This window comes from Setaria italica, chromosome II (assembly GCF_000263155.2).
Source record: "Setaria italica strain Yugu1 chromosome II, Setaria_italica_v2.0, whole genome shotgun sequence".
Lineage (NCBI taxonomy): Eukaryota > Viridiplantae > Streptophyta > Magnoliopsida > Poales > Poaceae > Setaria > Setaria italica.
In genome coordinates this window covers 33737783-33749920 of record NC_028451.1, presented here as the reverse complement: position 1 = coordinate 33749920, position 12138 = coordinate 33737783, and the positions used below count along the sequence as shown (strand labels likewise).

Here is a 12138-nt window from a genome sequence, read left to right as displayed (position 1 = left end):
GGACGACAGGCAGCCAGCGGCCCAGCGCCGCCCTAGTAGGTCGATCGCTACACAGCCGCAGATCGATGCACGCGCGCCCACGAAGATCCGATCGATGGCCCGAGCTCCCGGACAGATTTTTCCCTGCGATTTCCTTGTCCGGGGCGAACTGGCCGAGCGCGCGGTAGGAGGAGGAGCGGGCGCGCAGTTGGTTGGTTGGTTGCACGGGACAGCGCGCAATCATGCTGCCAATGCCAGTGCCGGTCGTCTCCCCCACGTGGCGCCACGGCCGCACTGCAACACGCCCACCGTGCAAGACGACACCCGCAACCAGTCTGGACAAGCCCCAAGGCGCGAGCGAGAGCGCATCCATCCAATTTGACCGCGGGTCCGCGCCCCGAGCCCCCCGAACGCGACGACGTCATCGGCGCAGCGACCGCGCGCGGGATTCAGTGCCTGGCAGGTCTTGGTGTCAGCGATGAGCGGGCGCTAGCCTGTGCCTGCGCCCTGCGCGTGCGTGCTCGACAGCTACGGCGCACCGGTGCATTGGCGTCTGGTTCGTGGGATCGCGGGGGGAGGGACGCGCACGCGCATGGAGCGGAAGGGGATTCCTGGAGGCACGGTGATCGACGAGCGAGCCTGCAGGGCGCGAGTGGCGGCAGTGATAGTAGTACGGGTGGTGGTGACCGCATTGCGGCAGTGGTGTTGGGTGGTGACTCGGAGGCGAGGCCTCTGCTGCACGTACACGTTGACGCAGGCCATTCCATCTGTCTGGGGAAGAACAGCACCGGCCGGCCACGCTGTCAGCCTTTATACGGCACAACAGAAGCCCCGTCAGTTCCGGCCATCGGGGTCCTACTATTATTGGTTGGGTCCCTGTCCCCACGGATCTGGGCTATACGTACGACGGCGACGCAGCTTCTCTGTCGTCCCCACGACGGTGACATTATGAGTAAGCACTGCGATGCGAAGCAAAATGGTCACTCCACTGCTGCTTTTGCAATTTGCATCGTCCCCAACGACTCGTATCGCCGTGGGTAGGGAAGGGTAGATTTTACCGTTTGGGTAGGGTCCTCACTCCCCAGTCATCACCAGGGCTGAAACATGCCGGGATGGAAGGTAAAAGGCAAAAGCTGCACGTCCAGGTTAATCATCAGTGACAGGCGACAGCGTGCAGTGGCGTCTTTTTTTCGCTTTCCGGCAACGGCCCCTCCGTTAGCTGCGGAGCACAGTAAAATACTTCTCGCGAAGCACAAATAACGAGAATTATCAACCAGAAGCTCTTATACTTCTGTCCTTTTATACAAAGGCCGAACTGCATCTCGACAGTCTTGCCTTTATTGCAAAACCTGTGTACAGACTACAGTACCACGCACGCCTTCAGTTACTACTGGCGCTAGTACAGTACGCGTCACGAGGAGGCCAACAGGTACCTGAACCTGAACTCGTACGGCAGGACCTGGATGCGCCGGGGCTCGGCGCCCCCGCGCCGGCCGTCCTCCACGCTCCGCATCGCCTCCTGGCGCAGCTCCGCCGGCAGCTGCAGGCACACCCAGTCCATGAACGAGTCCACGTCCTTGGCGAAGTCCAGCAGGTACCAGTGCAGGAGCTTCGGCACCGCCAGCTTCCCCGGCGACGTCACGCCCACGGCCGCCTGCAGGTACTCCCGCTTCGCCGCCTCCAGCTCCTCCTCCACGCGCGCCGCCGTGTATACCCTCACCTGAAGAACACGTCGCCAACCACGACATCGTTAACGATCGCGTTACTGTTTGCAGGTTATTGCTACTGTCGTAACCAATTAACCATGCAGGAACTTACCGCGGGTGAGGACCAGCTGCCGCAGGAGAGCGCGAACGTGACGAGGGGCTCAGGCCACTCCAGCCCGAACGCTCCGCGCGCCGTCACGTCGTCGCCGGCCTTCGCCCCTTCCGGATTCACCTGCTCGATCGGTCACGAGTCATATGTTCAGCTAGCGCCATGCGTGTCGTAACTAACCACTGCCACAGGCCACACTGCCATGCGTGGCTGTATCGAGCACGACAAGGCCTGAGGCCTCACTCACCTGCTTGACGCTGTAGGGCAGCCTGAGGATGAAATGCTCGATGGACATGGCGCTGTGCGCGCGCCCACCAACGTTTATGGTCGCCTGAAAAAACACCAGACACATATCCACGGCCGTCAGACCAGCGGCATGGGTTCCAGTTAATTCCTTGCGCGTATCTGGAAAGGATCGGCAGGTGGAGCGGTGCGGGTACCTTCGGCATCATCGCCACGAGCATTTGGGGGGTGGTAGGTATCCCTTGCTCCAGAAACGCCTGCAGTACAGAGTGGTATTAAAGGCAGACATCATCAAGCACGGGCCGTGGCACCCCCGTCTGCCTAATCCAAAGATCTGAGCTAACAGTGGCGATATTAGAGTTGATTAGGCCGTTGCTAATGACCAAGGGGACATGGAGCATTTTCTTTATTCAAAGTTTAATGGCGGAACAGCCTACAGTGTGAAATAGTGCAGACATGCCAGATGTTCAGACTTCAGACTTAAAGAAGACGCATCTCAAAACCATATGGCCAGGCTGTGGGTGCCGTATGATAAACAAAGCTGTGACTGTGAGCTTTCTTTTCTTTAAGAAAAGCTCCATCATGCAATAACTGTATCAAATTAAAGCGAACACTGATAAGTTACGGTGATACTAATCAGTCACTGAAATGTAACCCATCGATAACGGAAAGGTTCCCAAAGATAGAATGTAGATGGTGAGAATTCAGGAACCAGAGGGCGGCCAAGCCGCAATTATGAGAGGCAACAACTTACGTTCATCATGCAGGAATTGTAGACGTTGATCCAGAACGCCAGCTTCTGTTGATGCGAGAGCCCCGCCAGGTCAACCGACGACAGCCTCCGTAGCAAGGCCCTGCAGATTTGCCAGGCAGACAGGCGAGCGCCATTCCGATCAGCATCGCGCCGTTGCGCGTGTTCAAGTCAAACCGCCACCCACTTGCCAGGCAGCCAAATCTAGCTTTTGCAATAATTGAGCCGTGCCGAATTATCAGTTGCGATAGAAAACAATCACAGGAACTCACTTCAATCTCCGGGCGTGGAACGCGTCGCCGTCGCCGGCCACCGCGTTCCGATCGAACGACGCGGCGTCGACCACGTGGAACCGCTTGTACGGGCCGATGTCCCTGGCGCCGAGCTCCAGGATGCCGTAGGGGTCCTGCGGGTACGCATCCTCCGAGCCCGAGCCCGAGCTCTCGCTGGAGCCCGACACCGACGGGGACGGCGCCTGCTGGTCCTCGTCTCCATGGCCGCCGCCGGCCGAGCCCATCCGGGAGAAGATGGTCAGCAGGCACTGCAGCAGCTCCTCAGACAGTTTGTTCGGCACGCTCGAGTCGTCCTGGGACGTCGCTTTGTTTCGGTTGCTGGCGGAAGCGTCCGCAGGCCTTTTACGGTCTGGCGTTGCTGCACTGGTTGTCTGCGCGGACGATGCAAACACAGAGCATCAAAACACCGATCAAGTGACACTGGCAGCTCTAAACCGCAGTAGAAAAGAAAAGGCTTTTACTGTTTTACCTGAGCAGGAGTTGCCCTGCGTCTGTCAGGTGCCACTGCCGGCGTCGCCCTGGACTTACTGGGCGTCTTCTGCTGCAACGGCGTCTGGCGGCTGTTCCTGCTTGCGCTCGACGTGTTGCTGCACGACTGATTCTCTTTCCCTGCCCCGGACCGGTCATCCTGGCTCCCCGAGCCAGGGACGGGCTTTCTTGGTGCTTGCTTGCCATTGACGACGCCGTTGTGCGGCGATGGACGGGTGGGAGGATGGTCTGAACCTGGGCGTGCTGCCGTCGGAGAGACTACTGAATTGGGCACCGGGTTCGACGGAACGAGCTGCACCGGCACGGGAACTTCGCCGCCGGAGGGATGGGTGTTCTTGGCGGTGGAGAAGATGATCGCCTCCTTGTAGATCCCTTGCCGGAAATTCACCACCTGCTCCTCCAGCCGGACTACTTCCTCCTCCAGCACCGCCACCTCCGCGAGAAGAGCCAGCGTCTTCATAGCACAATTCAGAACAACTCAAAGCACAATTCAGAGCAAACGAGCGAATCGCTAGAACAGAATGCAGTTGCGGAGCTAACCTGAGACGGCAGATACGGCGGCAGGCGAGGCAGGGCGCCGAGCGGCCGCGTGAACGCTCGCTCCAGAGCTCGGTGGACGTTCTCCTCGTGGCGCAGCTTCTTCTTCAGCTTATCGACCTGGAATTCAGCACCGCAAAACGTCAGAACGAGGTACAGGAAGCAACTGAATCCGACAAATTGAGCTTGGCATAGAATTCAAGTACATCTTGCTGCAGCGCGAGCTTCCGCTCTCTCCTCGCCTGAATTCTGTTCATGGCGCCTCCGGTGCCAGCTCTGGCCGATCCCTTCACCGGCGTCGCGGCCTTTCTCGGATCCTTCTCCATCACCTGAACGCAAACGCCATCATTAAAAGAGGAAAGGATGCCTCATTGAGCTGCGAAAGAAGGTTACTAACGGAAGCAAAGCGCAGATTCCTCTGCTCCGAAAGATAAAGCTTAAAGGGAAACTAAAGAAGAAATGGGGGCTCGGGGGGCATTGAAGAGATACTACTCCAGCCAAATGCGAGCAGGACTCTAAGGGCAGCGTTTTAACGTGTGTTCTAAGGAGTGCTACGAGGAGAGAGAAGGCCATCGCACCTTTACCAAATATTGGAGCGCTGATGTTAGCTTGGAATTTTTTTTCTTTTGAAAGAAAGCTTGGAAAATTTTGACACCGTTAGTTCACGTATAAAAACTATTTGCCTTGCATGCGGGGAATCGGGAAAAACTGGACGGGGGAGAGTATTTTAAATGTTATAGCATTTTGTTCCATGTAGCTGGTCAATGATGTATCCTTCCTTTGCACCACCTGTATGACTAAATGTTAAAACTGCCCTAAAGCAACTTCCTACTGATGCCAGAGAGCAATGAACCCGCGTCGAGATTTGTCATAAACGCTAGCAGGTCACCAACCATTCTTTGCTCGCAAGAACACCAGATGTCACTATTCATCGTTGTACTCTTGCCACATTAATTCATTCGTCATACAAAATATCGTCACCGCAACGAACAGCTGATGGTCAGGGATGTCAGAAATTTTGTTCCGACAACGGAGAAATCATGGCATTGTCGCCTCCCGGATGCTCAATTCAAACTTTCTACTCCTCCAGAGACAGAGCACGCAATGAACCGAGAGGAATTGACGGAGCATGTACTTCGTTGCCGCTCTTCGGGGCGGAATTCGCGTCGTGCGCCGCCACTGGCCTCTGAGCCCGGCCACTCATCTCCGGCGCCGTATGCACGTCTCAAGACAACAAAATGCGCTGCGACAAGAGGAGCGGCGACTTGCGAAGTGATCGCCTCGGCAAATCAGGCTCACTGGCGGTGCGACTCTGACGCCATTTAAGGGCCTGTTTAGCATGGTTCTACTGTAGAACTTCAGCAACTCCACCAACAAATCCAACCAAACACCCCAACTCCAAAACTCTATGGAGCAACCAACTCCATGGAGCTGTAGTGCAAATGGAACTGGAGTTTTGGAGTACCTCTTTTGCTGCTTCAAAATAACCTCTTTTGAACCTCCTCGTGGAGTTGGTGGGTAATTAACCACCAATGCCACTGGTTAAAAAAAAAACCGGTTCATTCTATTCTCCCGAGCCCTCACTCGCTGCCCCAGCCCCTCCCGTCACCGCTCCGCCCGTCACCGCCCAAGCCCCGCCGCCCGTCGCCGCCCAAGCCGCCTCGTCGCCTGTCGCCACCATAGCCCAAGCCCCGCCCTCGTCGCCGCCCAGCGCCACCCAAGCCACCCCACCGCATGTCGCCGCTCGCCGCCCAAGCCCCGCCCCCGTCGCCGTCTAGCGCCGCCCCCGTCGCAGCCCCCCGCCGCCCAGCGCCGCCCCTGTCGCAGCCCCCCACCGCCGGATCCTCTATCGGCCGTCGCCGGAGATCCGCTGACGGCCGCAGCCCCCCGCCGCGCCGTTCCCACTCGACCCCGAGGTCGCGCCCCAGCCCGACGTTGCCGTTCGCGTCCGGCCTCACGGGCCACCTCTTCGGCGGCTACCGCGCAGCCGCCCGCTTCGCATCGTGACGAGCCTCGGGAAATCGGCGCGTGACGAGGCCGTCGCGGTCGTTGGCGCCGGCGACGAGCGCCCGGCAGAGCGGGCAGGTGCCACGATCCTAGAGCCACGGCGCGACGCAGGTCGATGATGCCCTCCAGCGTGGCAGCGGGGGTGCCGCAGCGGGTGCAGCCGGCGATGGGTTCGCCCTGAGCGTGGGGTCGATGGAGGCGGCTGCACGCGAAGCACCAGAAAGACGCCTCCATGCCGCTGGTCCCAGGCATCGTCGTCAACGCCACGCGACTGTTATCTGGTGATGTAGCAGCGAAAGATTGACATTTGTCCCAGCAGCCGAGCTCAACATCTGTCGGTACGGAATAGAGAGGATGAAGATGGGATAGAGAGGATGACAAGTGGGGTCTAAATTGGGGTGCAACAATGACAATTCATATTAAAATCGGTCTTTTTTGGAGCTAAGAGCACTCATCTAGCCAAACACCCCATTTTAGTTCTGGAGTTCTGGAGTGGAGTTGGCTCCACCTGGAGTTCTGGAGTGGAGCAGCTCCACACAGAGCTGGAGTCATGCCAAACAGGGCCTAAGATTCCCCGCGAACTCTGAGGCGTGGATGGACGTCAGTCGAGCGCGGGTCCAGTCACCACAACCAGACTACGAGCGTGGCTAGTGGGTTCTATTCGGTGGTGCCTTTGATTGGGGTTGGTAGAATGCGGAAGGTGTGTGTAGGAATTGGGATTGCGACGACGGTGGCATTGGGTGATGGTGGTGCACAGGTTTCCTTAGTTCATTGGAATTGGTTTGGGGTTGTGTAACTTGCAGGAGTAGCGTAGTTGTGGCGGCGGCGTATCTATGCATATGAGTTCTTAGAACTCGATATGCTGTGTCGGATTTGGTGACCAGCAGTCCATCAGGAGGAGATTACCAAGGTGGTAGATTTGTAGGTGGGGAAGATCGTAAGACCAAAAACTCGAATGATAACACAAGAACGCAAGGTTTAGATAGGTTCGGGCCTCCGGAGAGTAATATCCTACGTCCTGTGTTCTGGTGGATTGTATTGCTGATCGCAAATGCGAAAAGTTAACGTGAGGTGGGATGAGTCACCCTCCGAGGCATCCCTGGCCACCTTATATAGGCTGACGACCTAGGGTTACAATTGGATAGGATCTAATCCTAGTCGGTTGTTACATGGAAAGCAAGCTGAGTCAGTTTACAACAAGTATCACGTGATATTCGGGCTGAATTGATTTGCCCGACCTCCTGACTTGTGCTCCACGCGTCTTCATACCTTGGCCCGCATGGCATGGTTGGGCCCACTTGTCTGGGCCGACCATATCCTGGTCGGTGGGGATCTATGGGTACCCTTATCCCTTAAGCCCCCGAGCGATGTGGAGTAGAATAGGAACCTGACGGATGCGCAACGAAGCTTGTACTCGGCTGAAGGTGTGGTGTCGTTATAGTGATGGAGAGGCTGTGCAATGCTTAAAAAAGGAAGAAAAATTAAAACTTCCACAGGCGTATGACCAAATGAGTATGGCTATGCGATTGCTGAGCTTCGGGATGTCTGGCATCCTGTAGATCGAAGGGAAGCACATGGAGGGCGTTGCAAGATGCACTCCAAGTGGAGTAGCCCCCGAGCGTTGAAGTGATTAAAGTAATCGGTCCAATGGTCAAGAATCTGATATATTATTTCCGTCGTAAAAGGGATACAAATATAGCGCTCTGAAATAAACGCCCAGCCCCCAAGCTTGGGAGCCGGACGAACCGCGGAAGCACTCCAAGTCGCCTCCCGTTCCCAGCCCCCGAGTCTGGGAGGTCGGTCGGGTGGCAAGAGGCACGCCGAGTAGTTTCTGAGCTATAAAAGTCGAATGCAAACATTATGTAGCATACTGTAGAACATTTAATAATTGAATAACTTGGAGTTTTATTCAGCGTATAAATAAATCCTTGCGCGTTCTGCTCTTGTGGGCCATGTATTTCCTCGGGTAGTTAGCCGGTTACGTTTAACCACCTAGCCTTGCTTAGCCACCAATATGCTTAGAGCGGATCTTGAGCTTGTAGACAGGGCATCACAAGATGAGTCGAGGTTTCACGGATTAAAGCGTGTGCTACCCAAGTAACCGTTAAGAGAGACGGACAAGCCGCAAAGCAGTCGAAACTGTGTGGAAAAGCAAAGAACGTGCACCGGGCACTCATAGGGCACAACCCCCGATTGCCCATGGAGTGGACAAACCAAGCTGTATAAGCAGTCGGAGGTGTGATCAGGGTGGTCGGTGAAAGTCACGGAGACATAGGAGAATTGAGTTGTGTGGAGATATACGGAGGCCGTAAAATATTTAAATGAATATATGACTTAGCTTGGTTTGTGGTCGAGTTGAAGAATGCGCCAAGTCGGCTAAAGGCCTTGATGAAGGAGACCACCGTGGAGTGCGCCAAGAATGTCATGGCATTTCTGAAGACACACTTCCCCCGACTGGCCATGGAGCGTGTCGGAACGGGCGTTGCTGAGGACTTTGATGCTAGTAACCTCCCGGAGCTGGCCGAGAAATATCAACAAGCCACAGATGACGTAGTTAAGGAACTGGACCTGTAATGAAAAATCTATAAAATGTATCAATCTGTGCCGTGGGGTAAGAAAACTTGTTGATTAACTCATGTAAAGGCAAAACTCCTTCTATCCCTTGGTATGTTTGATAGGACACCGTGTGGCTTAGGCCTGTAGCCGCTAAGCACCTAGCCTTGCCTGGCCAGCACTCTGCTGAGAGCGAATCTCGAGCTTGTAGAGGGGACGAACGCAAGGTTATCTAGGTTTCGCATGCTAGGACGCCGTCCACACAAGTTAGTCGCACAACCTTAAGAGAGGTAGGAGAAAAGCTGGGACCCGAAGGTCGGCACATAGCAGGGGAAGCCCCTGAGCGTAAAGGCGAGGGTGTGGTCTGTCGAACAGGTCGGACAACCCCTGAGCGTGATTAAGAGCTCGGATAAGAAAGCAAACAGGTAGTAGGTAAGCAAGAACCTCTGAGGTTTTATTTATATAGCTTTTAGATCCTAAGGGTAGAAGCGCCGCAGGTGTTGGATGTTCACCATAGTTCGGAAATTGGGTGGGTCCGGGTGGGTCGTCAGATTGGATCTGGAAAGACTGCACAAGTTTTTCAGAAAACACGGCTGCCAAGTTCTTGATGCCAAAAGGGGTGCGGGGAGAGCCCTGCGTCGACCTTCCGGGGCGTAGTGCCACCTCGAAGAGGTTGATGCACTCAGCAATAGTATTGCTAATGCGATCTAGCCCCGCCATTAGATTGAAGGGGTTGGGTGTGCGGGTTACCACGAGGATGCCGCGAGGATGCGCGGGATCCTCTGTGAGAGAGAGAGATCACCAACCTGCTGGGCAAGTAGCATGATGATCCTCGGGTGAAGACCTTGCTCCATCGATGCAGGTCCAACGGATGCCGAGCTGGTGGCGGACACCGAATCGGCGATGGAGGCGGCGGAGTCCAAGTCCACCGGCATGCTCCCAAAGTGAAGCTGGATTGGATCGGCGAGGAAGTCCTTCATGCTCTCGGGGAAGATTACGCCGGGGGGGGGGATGCCACCGAGCTCGCTGGGGAGGATCTCATGATCACTCCTACCTAGCACGTCAACTATCAGATTTGGTGACCGGCAGTCCACCAGGGGGTTACTCAGGTGGTAGATTTATAGGCGGAGGAGATTGTAAGACCAAGAACTCAAATGGTAACATAGGGGGCATAAGGTTTAGACAGGTTCGGGCCTCCGGAGAGTAATACCCTATGTCCTATGTTCTGGTGGATTGTATTGCTGATCGTAGATGTGAAGAGTTAACGTGAGGTGGGATGAGTCACCCTCGGGGGGCGCCCCTGGCTACCTTATATAGGTTGATGACCTAGGGTTAGCGGATAGTATCTAATCCTAGTCGGTTGTTACATGGAAAGCAATCTGAGTCGGTTTACGACGAGTATCCCGTGATATCCGGGTTGAATTGATTCGCCCGACCTCTTGGCTTGTGCTCCACGCATCTTCATACCTTGGCCCGCATGTCATGGTCAATCAGGCCCACTTGTCAGGGCCGACCAGTATTCTGGTCGGTGGGGACCGTGGGTACCCTTATCCCTCGAACTGATTTTTAGCATTGGTCGCTCATTATGTGCTGTCGAGTTTTGTGCATACACAATTTAGGGTCCACATGTTTTCTCTTCATCTTATGGAATATGACTTTGACAATTCTAAAGCAACATTACGTTTCTCACATGCAACTCATATAGATATGTATTTGCTATACCATTAAAAATAAAGCGTGTACCGTTTCGCTCACCCACGTCTGGTCGATCTCCTCGCACATGTAAGAAACGGAAGGAGAGAAATAGATGAGAAGGAACAAGGAGAACATGGAGAATATACTTTTGCGCTTGGATTGTGCTGGGATCGTAAGGAGAGGAGCCCGTGCACCACCTACCCATGCTTCTCAATCTTGTTGTACATGCAAAGAGCAAAAGGAGAAATAGATGGTAATGATGGAGAAAATAGAGAGGAATTTGAACTGTGGTCTTAATGCTTGTTTACTTTATACTCAAATTTAACTGGCCATTTTTGCACCCCACAAGTTGATAAGATGTTGGCAAGAAACGCACAGACATGAGAAAAGGAGGTTCTAGAGGCTATCCAAAGTGTTGCCCTAAGGCGATCCGACATTTTCCCGTCTTGTAAACCATGTTGGGTAAGAAAAACATAAAAATCCACCATGATTTTGTTGTCTTTGGTTCTACACCCTACAAGACACGAAAGTTGTGTTATTCCCTGACGTGTGCCATTGGTTACCACCAACTTGTCATTTTTCATCTCAATAGTGTGGGAAGTAATTTGCTGAACCCGATCAGGTGCAGAACTGTAGATAAAGGAGGCGCACACACCATGGATAACATCAAGCTCTAATTGTTCTTGTGCAGTTGACAGGACACGCAAGCACACTAGGGATGAGCTAGATCGAGGTGCTCTGCTGGCATCCACACGTGTCACATCAGTGAAATCACGCACTGTTAGGGAAACAATTTCACAATACTTCACTTTTGATATACCGAGCAAGAATCATCACTAATTTTGTTGTCTTATATGTAAATCCTATACAATAATAAAGTTACGCTCCCTTCATCCTAAAATATAAGGGAAAGTTTGACTTGGCAGAGTCTTGACCCCTAATTGAGTTTCCATATTATTAGGTTAATTATTGGTCAAAAGATTACGAAGTTTGAACATGCCAAATCAACCAATATGACTTTCTGTACTGCTAATGTAGATTATGAAACTATCGTTGGTTAAAATTAATTGCTGTACTAGTTCAGCACCGTGGGACAACAATGTTTAACTCTCGAGGGAACTTCACAAGGAATCTAGACTGCGGTAGATTGGTTAGACATAGGACAACTCAGAAAGAGACTGTAGCGCTTTAAGTGCAGTGTTGCACCAATTCCGGTTCCATTGAATTTAATTTATAAATGTTTTTCCCAGTTTCAGCCGTGCGCAAATTTATGTACAGATTGTGGGCAGAGAATTGCCCGTCTGAGGCCTGCCGGTGGAGCCGGTGCAATGCGATGCGGCGGCCGGGCGATGCATCCCACACGGCTGCTAAGAGGTCTTCAATGGTTTACCTCCAGCTAGCTGAATCAATTTTTTACTCTCTGAATAGTACAAAACGTATGAGAATAGCATGAAGCTAGTCTCGCTCACTTTTCGACGTAGCTTTCTCTCACAGCACAACCTTCTAAGCTGCTTTATACATGGAATACTAAGTAGAAATGTCCGTGCGTTGCTACAGGTCCTTACTTGCTCTCACATTATTATTCGTTTGTTCCTAATATGTTGGCTTCGCTACACAATATGTTGGTGCGTTGTCCCTATTAGTCCTCTCTTTGCAAGTATAGTAGTAGAAGATATTTGTGGGTGGTTTGATGCCATCTGTTTATTATGTGGGACCTACACATGAAAATAAAAAAAATTCACCGCTTAACCTCCGCTTTATCCATTCATTCGATTT

At 53.4% G+C, this 12138-nt stretch overlaps 1 protein-coding gene across 1 annotated transcript; it reads right to left on the bottom strand.

The window, feature by feature from the left end:
• Nucleotides 1-1226: 1226 nt before the first annotated feature.
• On the bottom strand, nucleotides 1227-4659 carry LOC101777101. The gene is made up of 10 exons (XM_004956996.2): nucleotides 4505-4659; nucleotides 4314-4436; nucleotides 4111-4227; nucleotides 3551-4024; nucleotides 3061-3452; nucleotides 2792-2891; nucleotides 2235-2294; nucleotides 2042-2125; nucleotides 1798-1917; nucleotides 1227-1699 (listed from the first exon to the last, which is right to left on the bottom strand). Exons 2-10 carry the CDS (start codon nucleotides 4431-4433, stop codon nucleotides 1391-1393), a joined length of 1776 nt encoding a protein of 591 aa, XP_004957053.1. The 5' UTR covers nucleotides 4434-4436; nucleotides 4505-4659; the 3' UTR covers nucleotides 1227-1390.
• Nucleotides 4660-12138: the final 7479 nt, after the last annotated feature.